The 12,961-nt window shown below is 38.5% G+C and overlaps 1 protein-coding gene across 3 annotated transcripts in view; it reads left to right on the forward strand.

Annotated features, from left to right (window-relative positions):
- The window catches only part of LOC121317337 (CAP-Gly domain-containing linker protein 4-like), a 56,641-nt gene that overhangs the window by 40,520 nt on the left and 3,160 nt on the right, over window positions 1-12,961 (forward strand). For 2 of the 3 annotated variants that reach the window (XM_041253168.1, XM_041253167.1), the window contains exons 10-15: window positions 3,285-3,368; window positions 4,961-5,137; window positions 7,237-7,371; window positions 7,587-7,710; window positions 11,314-11,378; window positions 12,723-12,798. In XM_041253168.1, coding sequence (XP_041109102.1) covers window positions 3,285-3,368; window positions 4,961-5,137; window positions 7,237-7,371; window positions 7,587-7,710; window positions 11,314-11,378; window positions 12,723-12,798 — 661 coding nt within the window. The remainder of the gene's footprint in view (window positions 1-3,284; window positions 3,369-4,960; window positions 5,138-7,236; window positions 7,372-7,586; window positions 7,711-11,313; window positions 11,379-12,722; window positions 12,799-12,961) is intronic. The other variant, XM_041253169.1, reaches the window with a different exon arrangement.

Below are 12,961 nucleotides of genomic sequence, written 5' to 3' on the forward strand. Positions count from 1 at the left end.
ATAGAGAACAGCAGATTACAATGAAAAGCCTGGTAAACTTACACATATGGTTCAGGAAAAGAAAAAAAAAAAAGACTGGCAGTCAGAGTTTTCACAGGCATCAGTGTTACTGACCTACCTCCTAATTAGCTGGATGAATTCACTGAGGAATAGACTTCTAAGGCCAGAGACTTCTTTTACAGAGGGAGCATCAGTTAGAATAAAAGAGGCAAAATGAACCGTGAAACAAATCTAAAATTACAATAACACACTGTGTTGCTTTCCTACACAATATAGTTTTATTGCAGCTAAATATCAGTTAAAGTGGAGCATGTTATTTACAACCCAGCCTCATTACAGTTTGCACCAAATGCAGTCACATTTGAGTATTTATGTCATAACAAACAAAAAAAGTCTAAATTCTTGGCAAATGGAATTATCTTTGCCAAGAGAAGTAAGAAAAAATGAAAAAAATGAATAATCAAGTTAAATCTTTTAAATGGTCAAAGAGGCAATTTTTAAATCTTTTTTTTATAGTGCAAAAGTTGTTTTCTTTCTGTTCAGGATATATTTTAATAAACAATGTTGCAAATTCAATATTTTTATAAATGAACATCTGTTCGTGTGTTACTTTTTGAATTTGGTCATTCTTTTGGTACTGCTAGAGCAGAGAATGACTAATTTCTAATAATCATGACCTTTCTTGCTTATATTTTAGCAGAGCTGGTTAAAAAAAAAAAAAAAAGATGCTACTGTGCTGTCTCTTAAAAAACAAAAAGCAAATTTAATGCTTGATGTGTTGAATGTGTTTACTGTAAAATGAAAGCTATTCCTGTCTCTTGTCGGAGCTGAAAAATATCCGTTTCCAGCAGTAGGATTTGTCTCGAGATTAATTCATTGCTGCTGCGAGCCCGTAAGCAGATGCTTTGAGGTAGCCAGCGTAATACAATGCAATTGCAGTTGATTTCTCAGTGGCAGCTTGTTTATTGCTGTTTTATTGCAGGAGAAATAGTAAAATAGACTGTGCCATTACTTTTGGGATTATTGTGGTGTTAATATCTCCAGTGTGGATGCCACTGATGTAATTTCTTCTAAATCACATGGACACACATTTGTATTGGTTGTTTGAGGTATCATAAGAATACCAAACAAATTAGATGCAATTTATACAGCTGAAACTTTCCAAAGTAACTCTTTGTATTTGTGAATGTTTGACCTAATTGAGTCTTATTATGTTGTTAATATGGGCATAATTGAGGCAAACCATATTCTCAAAAGTATCTTCTTGTGCACACATTTGGGAGCTGTGTAGTATTATTTTTAAAAAGATAAAACAGAAATCCAACAACAAAGCTGACAAGCTCTGTAAGAGTCTTTTTTTTGGTATGTATCACGTGTATCATGACAACTTGTGGTTTTCAAATGTTCAACCTTATTGTCAGATATTCCTTTTATTTGATTTAACTGAAACGGTGCTACTGGCGTCCCGTCCAGGGTGTAGTCCCGTCTTGCTGCCCTATGTCTGCCGGGTTAGGCTCTGGCTCACCGCAACACTCTGTAGGATTGAGCAGTTACAGGTAATGGATGGATGGATGAAACAGTGCTCCAATATAGGGTAATATAGAGGATTTTATTCAGCTAAATATTAAAATAGTAACATTGCTCTGTTATTTTAAAGTAATCCTAATTTGAATAGTTATTCAATCTTTTCTATATAAATAACTAAGCCACCCTGTAAAGAGAGCTTATTTTTGTGCTGTTCAGTCTGTCGCAAGTTACACTTCTCTTCGTTATTTTAGAGTTTGATTCACAAACTTGGTTAAATTGTGGTTGACAATAAATTGTGCATGTACCACATTTTCTTTAAAATGGCCCTTGACTATTTCCCTGTTTTTCTATATTTTACTATACAAGGTAGCCTTGTTTCTCAATAACAGTTTTAGATGCTGTCTTCATATTTTTAGTTTAACGGCTTCCTCTTTGGCAAAATCTGACACCAATCTTTGACCTGTGAACTAAGGTAGCTGCCATATCATTAGCTTCATACTCTGTACACAGCTGTATTCTCTGATTCTGTCTGTCAAGTTCTATCGAGGGTATCGTACAAGAAAAAAAAAAAAAAAGAATCTCACATTAAACTCACACTAATTGCGGTAATATCTGCTGAGTTATAGTAACACTGTTTGAATGCGTTTGAAACCAATGATACCGGACCCAATATGCCTGACATAATATACTTGTCCTAATAAAGTGACCAGGCAGTGATAATTTGTATGTTTGTCTAATTTCAAGGTTGGCAAGTTGCAGCATTCCGGTATCCTTGTCGAGGCAAATTGATAGAAGTTATAATAGGACCAATTAGGCATACCCTAGCCTTGGGTACTGAATTGGGTATTGCACTGCTGGTTCATATCTGGCACTTATTCAAGACTGCACAGGCAATGGGATTTTAATATGCACTATTAATAGCAGTACATGCCAGCTGTATCACAGTGCATCCTAGAATCCACATGTTTTGTACAGTGCATGAAAAATCACTTACAAAAATGTCCCTGGTGTCAGGATGACTGCAGACAGTCTAGCTCAGTGTCCAGTCGTGGTCCTGGAGGGCCTTCCCACACCAGGTTTAATTAAATAATGAACTACTACTTCAGGGTCTTGATGGAGGCTCAATTTAGTAAAGTAGTCAAGGGTAAACTGAGTTTGCTGACTTCTCATTTAAGGAATAAAGCATTTACTCACTCCTACTTTCTTGTGATAGACAAATGCTGGCTATACCATGGGTTAAAGCCAAGGCATATTCCACTTTATTATATTATACAGTATTTATAATGTATTATATAAAGTGACTCATTTAGTGAGGGGCAGAATCTCTTCAGATTTAAGTTTTAACCTAAAATTTTGAAAGACCACCAGAAACTGATCAGCGCGTAATCTAAAGGGCATTTCTGTGCATCCTTAGCTCCTACCATGCCACTGCCTGGCCTGGAACACTGAAAAGATCAGTACTGTGTAAGCACTTCCTTTTCTACCACTACACCACTGGCTTAATTGGTTTAATTAAATAATTTAGAACAGGTTGGGAACAAAGACCAGGACTGAAATGGTTTTAAAGATGCTGGTGTGGTGGTCCAGACTACCAGCTGGGGCTTCTTGTTTCTCTGACCTCTCTCTTTAATTTTAACTTTTTAATTTGAATGTTTTTAGTCTCCCGTTCACCCTTTCCCTTCCCCCCCCCCCTCCCCCCCCCCCCCCCCCCCCCCCCCACACCCTTTTTTCTCATTTTATTTCTCTTCATTGTTAAGGTGCATCCTTCATCAAAAAACACACTGCAAAAAAGCCACCTGAAAACCCCCCAGCAGTAGATAAGCCCCATGCTACACAACCAGGTACGGAGCACTGGGATTGGCAAGTGTTTGTGGCTGTGTGGATCTGCTTCTCTGGCTGGTTTAGACTCCACTAGGAAGTATAAACATGACTGGTAGCGATTTGATATAGTTACAGACAAACTTTGTAATCCAAAACACACGTTTTCATCTGCTGCCCACCATATCACATTTTACATAACATATTAGCCAGCACCTTGCAAAAGAAACGACAGTCTTAATGAATAAATACCACTAACTACAAGTGGTGAGACAAATGTTCAAATAGATGGCATCAAAGAAAACCAATGCATAAATTTAAGTGTCAGATAAATAACTGTACAGAAGAGTAACTCTTTCTTTAATAGATAATTTCATAGGTATAACAAATTAGCCATAGTTTTAAAAGAACATTTTGTTGTGCTCTTTTAGCCACCAATTATTTATTGAATTCACATTTTGAGACAATATGCAAAAAGGAATCTAGTCTAGTACACAGTCCTCTGGAGGGTTGGTGAATAAGGTTTAGTTTCTTATGGACATTTGCATTCCCTGCCTGTCCCCTGTCCTTCAGATAACTCCTCCCTAAGGACCTGTTGTAATTGCTGGTAATTTAAAAAAACTTGCCTGCTTCCATCATCCCTGGTCGCCTGCTACTTGCAAGCTGGGAGAAGGATAGTTCTCTTTCTCCATGTTACTGTAACTACCCTGTGAATAAGTCTCCTTTCGTAACTGTAATTTTAAAAAGAAAAAAGTATATTTATTATGCATGTTAACCTTTTTTCATGCAAAATTCGAATTTAGTTCCAGTAAAGACATTATTTTAAGATTATACGAAGTATATGTTTTTGCAACATTTCAATGGAAATTCTTGCACCTTGCACATTGCAGACATATTCGTTTATATAAATGTCAGTGGGGTCTGTGGTCCCTAAGGACTCCTGGGGGGAATAAAAATAAAAATACTGCCATATACTGCTTATATGGCAGTAGTATGCTACATGCCTGCAGTCTCAACACTATTGTGCAGCAACTTGGAAGAAGCTTGCAAGCGATGGAATTTGCGACAGAGTTAGAATATAAAATAGATTATTCAGTATTTAAAAAGGAACCATTGCCGGTACCTAGATTAGCCTGACGATTATTGGGTTTGTGAGTTGTGTTTTTAATGTGGTCTGTTTTATTGTTTGTGGTAAAAATGTGCTCTATTTGTGTTTGTGGTATAATAACTTGCTGCAGACCAATGCTGCTTTGTTTCTGTGTGCATCCACCAGGTCCTCTTTGTAAAATAAAATGAACAAATACCACTAGCTATTCGTGCTGAGAGCAATATTCAAACAGATATCATGCAAAGAAAACCAATGCATTAATGAAGTCTGAGATATAAATAACACTGTACAGAAAAGTGTTTAACTGTCCTCCTTAAATAGGCAATTTAATGGGGCACAATGTTTCTATTATTATTATTATTATTTTAATTGTTACTAATGATACTTTTGTTTTCCAACCGATTCATAATAAAGTAGTTTCTTTACAATTCGAACTCGATGTTCGTCCCAGCCCAGTACTCACTATTCTGCTAACTCTTATTTCTCTATTCTTCTTATTTGCCAAAGGTTCAGTCTCTCTGCCTGGCTCCAGCTGCTGCTCCTCCTCCTCTACCTCCTCCCTGGACAACAAACCTCAGTCGAGCCCCCGGCAGAGACCGACCCACCCCCGGCCCAGGAACCCTGTCTGGACCAAAAGGTCCTCCGTCGGCAGGACAGCGCCCTCTACTGCCAGGACCACTGCCGGTATCGCAAGGCACCTTTTCTTTTGTTTCTTAATCAGCCTGTGAATGATTTCAAGGAAGATCAAAAATCAGGATGCAGGGAAATTCCAAGACGTTTATAAAGTTAAACATTCTGTCACCATTCATGGTATTTGATTTCCAACTCTTACTTTATTCCATTTTTTAAATCGCATATTATATATATATAATATGCGATTTTATTTAAGCTCTGCGTGATTCATAGCACTATTTTCTCTTTTAAAGATCATAATGGGCTTCGTGGATGGGGGACTAAACGTAATAAGCCAGTGGTTATTTGTCTTGTATTCAACACCTGTCTATGCTTCCCAATAATGAAGAAAAAGCACAAACTTTCCTGCCCTGCTGACAATTGCATTGTTATGTGTTAGTTGTTATTTGAGGCTGCCAATGTGATGCAATGAGTGATGTGTTTTTTTATTACATAAAAGCTCTCACAAATAAAATTATTCTCAAACTCGTCCCTTTAGTCCCACACTGATGGTGGAAAATGCCCTGTGGGGAACTAACTTGAGGTTTCTTGTAATGATCTTTTGTAGAGAAAATATGGCAATGAACCATGCTGAGCTCAAACTTTTTTTAAAACATCAATGATCTCATGAAAAACTGAAACCAAAATAAAAATTGGAAACCAAATACTATGAATGATACAAGATGAGAATTTTTTATTTTATTTTGTACACCCTATTTATTATACATTTTAACTACACTGAACAAAAATAAACACAACATGCAACAATTTCAAAGATTTTACTGAGTTACAGTTCATATAAGGAAATCAGTCAATTGAAATAAATTGATTAGGCCCTAATCTATGGATTTCACATGACTGGGAATACAGATATGCATATGTTGACCACAGATACCTTCAAAAAAAAAAAAAAAAAAAAAAAAAAAAGGTAGGGACATGGATCAGAAAACCAGTCAGTATCTGGCGTGACCACCATTTGCCTCATGCAGCGTGACACATCTCCTTCACATAGAGTTGATCAGGCTGTTGATTGTGGCCTGTGCAATGTTGTCCCACTCCTCTTCAATGGCTGTGCGAAGTTGCTGGAACTGGAAAACACTGTCATACACGTTGATCCAGAGCATCCCAAACATGCTCAATGGGTGACATGTCTGTTGAGTATACAGGCCATGGAAGAACTGGAACATTTTCAGCTTCCAGGAATTGTGTACAGATCCTTGTGACATGTTTCAAAGAGCATAAATCACTGAACTTCTCACACTGTGCCATTCCAACTCCCCCAGGGATGTTGTGAGATGTTCTCTTCGGCTCATGGCCACAATTGGAAAAGACATCTTTTTATTGATGTCAACCTTAACATAGGGCCAAATGTGTAATTTCACTTACTTTTAAATCTAAAATGATCTAAGGAGAGATATACACACATTGTTATTGTTGCTGATTTTCTCCCCTTTCAATGATTTTAAAGATGTCGTTATGTACTTCTGTTTAGATCATTTGCATAGATCCCCCATCCCCTGCCACTCGGGAGCCGTAGATTCCCCCAGTCTTAACTGACATTTTAAACACCTGAATAACAGAATTGGCTCAGATGTTTATTTTGGTAGTTCCTTGAAAAAGCTGTTTGGTGGCTTGGGGCCTGGCTACAAGGGTTCAAAAGAAATCTGTCCAATTTGAACTGATATACAGTACAGACATCTGGCTAATAAAAAATAAAGGCAATGATGACATTTTTATTTATTTATTTATTTATTTATAAAAAAGGACAGCTTTTAGTCAAAAATGTCGACCAGCTTTGTCTTAAATCATAGTTGAAACCAGAACCGTATTCGTCAAAGCTGATGTACAGTAAATGAGGCAGTGTTAATAGTTTTTCTTGTTCAATATTTCACCATAGACCTTTCCATATACAGTCCAATTCTGTACAAATGGGAATCTTATGCAAAGATGCATGTTGCGGTAATTTGTAAAACAGTGACTGATGGATTGTAATGATGGCTTTTCTGACTTGGTTGCAAGTAATCCAGATATGTTAAAGTTAAAATGTTTCAAATGTGTTTTAATTCTGAAGTTTAAACGTTTAGGAAACTAACCTCTCAGTGCTTCTGTAGGTATGCAGGCCCGCACCCCCTCCATAGGCAGTGTGCACTCCGAAGAAGCTGACATCCAGGTGGGGGACAAGGTCCTGGTGGTGGGGCAGAGGACTGGGGTGGTCCGCTTCCACGGAAAGACCAGTTTTGCACCAGGTAGCTGTTAAATACATGACCCCTTTACAGGCTAAAAAAGGGCCAAATGCAAGTGTTGCTTATCTGGTCCCAGGTGTCTAAGTTGTGAATTTTACATTATACTTCACTGCAGTTAATGCACGATTAGAACTGTAGTACCTAGTGAATTAATAAGCAGCACCGGGCCACGACAGTGACCTGTGCCAGTGTAACAGCCGCTGACCTGTGTGTTTCAGGGTTATGGTATGGGATTGAGCTGGACAAACCCAGTGGAAAGAACAATGGCTCCGTAGGGGGGGTGCAGTACTTCAGCTGTCCCGCCAAACATGGGGTCTTCGCACCCCCATCTCGAGTGCAGAGGTGAGTCCCTACAATCACAAAGGATACAAAAACCCAGGCAGAGGACAATAAACAGGGTCAGTCTAGAAGATGTCAGACTGTTCAAGAGAGAGGGCTCACAGTAACGGGTAGCAATAGGGAGTAAAACCATAAGGACCATGCTAGGGTCTAGCAAGACCCTTTTTAGGCAAGAACTGTGCAAGAATGGGGATTGACTTCAAGGATCACACAAATAACATACAAGGTTTGAGCTAGATTTGTACAAGGCATGCAAGAAATCCTTTCTTATCCTTGTGTAACCCTTAGTTCTTGTTTTAAACTTTCATTTTATGGTGCGTCTTACTTGATCCTAGCACGATACCAGATTTATTGTAAACAGTTTTAGCATAACAACACAATCCCACAGAACCCAGTTGGGTCCTGTGGTCCTTCTCTTAGCTTAATTTCATAGCCTAGGTATTCTTACCTACTATGCTAAACATTACCCTGGTCAAAAAAAAGTTCCCCGTAGTAAAAGCATAGCAATGGGTAATAAAGCGCAGTGAAAGCATAGGTAAGCATTGTATAGGACGGATAGGTATGGTAAAGCATGTTCAAAACTTGGCAAATGTAAACTGGTAAATATATAATATGGGAAAAGTGTGTAAAAAGTGACAAAATACCATGGTAAACTTTTATAAGGGCAATTAGACCTCAGATTAGACCAAATCATTAGCCATATTATGAATTTTAATATTAGTTATATCATAACACTAGGCCAAAGCATAACTACCACGTGAAGCTAAATGTTGCTTATTGTTATTGTTATGAATAATAATAATAATAAATAATAATACATAATAATAATATCAGGGGTCACATGCACTTTTCAATAACTGTACACAAAACCCTAAAATGTAGTACTTTGTTTTAAGAAATCTCTGAATAATGAAAAGCTAGTGGCATAGTGGGTTTGACATTAACTATCCCTTGTGAAATGTAATTTTCATATCACGCTCCACACAAAGTAGTGAAATGTCATAAACAGGTTAATCCAGCAACCCATAGTCAGCATGAGTATCTAGCTAATTTTGATTGTCAGCTTCATTCCAATAAAACATTTTGAAGGTCAATTTTTACAGTTACATTTAATTTTGGAATGAAATAACATTACATTTTTTTTATTATTATTAATTTGTTGCAGTCTGTCATCATTTCATTGTAATCAAATCTGATTTATAAATCACAAATCCAACAGTTCAAGACGGATAGAAAGATAGACTTCCGGGAATTCATTTAAAAACAGTATTAACAAGCCTGAAAACCTCATTACTTTTCAGGGTTTGCATTTTTATAGCCGAAATGCTTCAGTAACTTATATTAGAGAAGATTTTCTTGGCTTGATGCCTGGTAAGACATGAGTTGTATCTGTCATTCTAGTAAGCCCTGAGAAAAACATGCTGCAAGAAACAGCATAATGTAAGCAGGCTGCTCAGTTTGCTATAATAGGAAAATGTATTCATATTAAAACAAGAACTTATTTCTAACCTGACTCCAAATGAAGACTGCTCTTTGCTTTGGAGCCAGGTAAGAAATGAGTTCTTGTTTAAATATTCTTTTTGAAAATTATTCTTACAGTACATTTTAAATGTTGCATCTTTTGCTTTTATCAATTAGAGGCGGGCTACATTTGTATGTCACACTTTTAGGGGATCTGTTATCCCTTATAAAAGTTTTCCACTGTAAAACCATAGCAAAGTGTAATAAAGCATAGCGAAAGCATGGTGAAGCATTGGTAGGCATTATAAAGAACAGAGAGGTGTATGGTAAAGCATATTTAAAAACACTGTGAACTATTGCAAATGCATAGTGTAACCATGGGAAAACTGCAAAAATACCGTACAAAAATACCTTGCAGAAATACAGTGGTAAACTTTTAGAAAGGGTGTGAAAGGCATCTTGTTGATATATTTGTGATAGCATCTTGAAAGCATAGATTTATCTCTTCAACTGAAAATACCTATAGTAATTACTTGATTAAAGATTTTCTACCCTATTTTAAAGTGAATGCAAAATGTGTCCCAATTTTATTTCTGTATAAATGAAACGGTTTTGTTAAGCATATATATAGCCCTTAAAGGTTAATTTTGCTTGCTGTATTTTAGATTAAACCAACAAGAAACAGTTCTTACGGCCTGACAACACTTCAGAATGGGGGTTATGAAAACACTGATCCTTGTAGATTTTAACAACTGGAGCGTAGATTTTGCCAGTAGTTTAATGTATTTTTTTTAAATAATGAACCCAAAGGGCAACAAATGGAAACTTTGTGCTGTGCAGGAAAAGTCGAGCTGTTCCTGCTCTGCTTTTTTGCCTTTCTCGCTGTCTGCTGCGGTTCCTGCCTGCCTTTGCTGCCTGCTTTCCCGTTGCCTCCTGTCTACGCCGGGTCTGTGCCGGAGTGGTTGGGTCTGGTTTCGTGGGGCCGCTGCTTCCTTCCTTGTCTCTACACCTGCTGTGCTGGGGTCAACTTGCCGGGACTTGTCGACCTTGCTGGGTCTTTGGGTTGTGGATTGGGAGTTGCGTGTGCTTGATCTGAAATTGGCTAGCAGCTTAGGACAGAGTGACTGAAATAGAAAATTTACTACAAAAAATGTATTGAATATAAGCTTGGTGTTTTTTTTTTTTTTTTTTTAAATTTAATTTTCTATTAGTAAATGCTCATTAAGTACACATTGGATATTTTTTACTGAAACCTGTCCAAATGTGTGGGTTTAAAATTACTAAAAGAGTAACTTCACAAAGACTGTACAGCAAGGTGTGTTTGGTTTCTTAGAGCTTACTTCAGTTAGTCCTTTGGTTTGCCCCCTAACTTTTAACAAAGTTAGGCGTCTATTGGTACACGGTTTAACCCTGCAGATGAATCCGCTTGTATGAGGAGCCCTCTCGCCCAAGGAGGCAGGGTGCTTCACGGCTGCCTGTCGCTGATAAGCCTTGGCAGGCTGCTAACAAATTGCGTCTCAAATTATCTTTGAGCTCTGAGAGCGGTGCGTGGGAGCTTTCTCCATGATGGAGTGTTCTGTAGACACACTAATCTGCTGCTGCTGTAGTAGTTCTGACTGCTGAGCTGACATGTCTTTGAAAAAGTTTGGACAAGGGCAGCCTTTCCCTAACGCACTTTTTTCCATGACGACCCTTGCTAGAAGAAACTAATTAAATGCTCCTTTCAATATTACACTGGTTTGTCTGGAACAAGCTGCAAGGATGGGTTTGTGTGCTTGCTTTTTAAGTTTGGTTCAGAGCATAATCTCTCTACAGGTTGTCACCTGTGTGTTTACCTCACTATTTTTACAGTTTTAGCATGCTTTCCCCATAGTTGTACTATACATTTAGCATAGCTTACCCTTGGTAAACTTTTATAAGGGCAGTTTTATTAAAAAAAAAAAACAAAAAAAAAACAGTAAAACGTATATCAAAGTTTATTAAAATGCTTGTGTTTTTTTTTTTTATAAAAGGGAGATGTATTACTGTTTACCCCTCACCACCTACTGTAGCTACCAAGCCAACACTGAGCAATGGCTAGACTCCCCTGATTTAGCAGTGTGTGCTCTTACTCGACCTCTCTGACATTGACTGCTTTGATTACAGGGTACATGGTTCTATGGATTCTCTCACAGATACCTCCTCTGCCAGACGTAACCTCTCCTTCCCAGGTAAGATGTGCTCCTTACTGTCCTGGTTGAAAAGTACAGTGCTCCTGGCAACATTGATGGTTAAAAGATCGTCTAACAAATTTGTGGTTTTAATTGTGGTCTCAAGTGCAGTGGTACCCATAAAAATGTTTTGTAGGAATGCAAAACATCTGTTGGACCTAACTCCCTTTCTTTCTCACCAATTATATTTGATTTAGATATCATCCCTTATTAAAATAAAGCAAAATATTTTAAGAAGGAAACTATCCTGTATGGTAGCACAAATATTATCCATTTACTGTCATAAATGGGGGGGGGGGGAGTGGAGTGGACAATTGACATGTCCAGTAACTTTGCATTTATACATCTGGTGGAAAGTGTATATACTGTACTCATATTCTTAACGCCTCTACAGGACAGCTACCTCAAGCCTTGGGTGCTGTCAGTCAGGTGTATAGAAGTCCCTAATGCCTTGCAGGAGCAGCAACAACAGTTCCCCATTATCAGTGACTGGAAGTGGTGATTATATCATGTGATTTATGTCAGCCCAGGGATTTACTTCAAACAGATTAGTCTCCACAGGATTTCACCTGTGATAAAATCACCTACATGTGTTTTAATTCCATATTCCGCTTCCAGTTCACCCAACTTGATTTAATGACCTCGGAGGGCTGGGCTGTATAACTTACAATTGTGCGAAGTCAACAGCTGCAGTTCTGCTGCTGCATTAATGCAATTCATGCTGAGAGCAGGATGCTGGCATGTCAGATGTAAACATGCTCTGTCTGTGTCTAGCTCCTAGTTGACCAGTACAAATTCTTCCTGAAGCAGGGGTACAGCGCATGATTTGTATTCTACTGTGGTTGACATGCACTTTGTTTAGTAATCCAAGGCATGCCCCGTGAGGTGAAAGCACAGAGTTAATTGAATATGACAAGAGCCACAACACGGCCTGATCCGCTATATTGCGGTTTCTGAGTCGGTAAAAGTCTGGTACTGACAAAACTTAGAAACTGTTAGACTGCATTGTGGACTAGTGGGTTTGAGTAGCTCAGTGGTTAGGGTGCTAGACTATAGTGTGGAAGACAGGGGGTGTGAATAGCTCGGGTGTTAGAGAAAGTACTGGGCTGTAGTGTGGAAGGCAGGGGGTTTGAGTAGCTCAGTGGTTAGAGAAAGCTCTGTGCTGCTCATGGAAGGCAGTGGGCTTTAGTAACTATAGTATTGAAGGTATGGGGTTGAGTCTTGATTTGGAACAGTGTAAAGTGTGCCAGTTGAATCTGCTATGCCTGTGCTGTGTGGAAAGCGAGTGGGTGGTCTGTGTGTGCACAGAGAACCCTCAGAGCCTGACCTGTGGTTTATTTATAGGAATCAGACGAAGTTTCAGCACCTCATCGTCCATCTCTTCACAGAGAGAGCTGAGCAGGAAGAGCCCAGTTAACAGGTACATAGCAGCCCTTGCAGAGCGTTCAGCAGGGATGGAAATAAGACTTCTACTGCAAAGCAGTTTGCTCCATTCGTAGTTTTACTATGAGTTAGGTAAGACACACGAGCTTGTTACCTGTAAAACCTGCAGCAGGTGAATCTGCTGTACAATAGGACTCTTA

This window comes from Polyodon spathula, chromosome 6 (genome assembly GCF_017654505.1).
Source record: "Polyodon spathula isolate WHYD16114869_AA chromosome 6, ASM1765450v1, whole genome shotgun sequence".
NCBI classification, from domain to species: Eukaryota; Metazoa; Chordata; class Actinopteri; order Acipenseriformes; family Polyodontidae; genus Polyodon; species Polyodon spathula.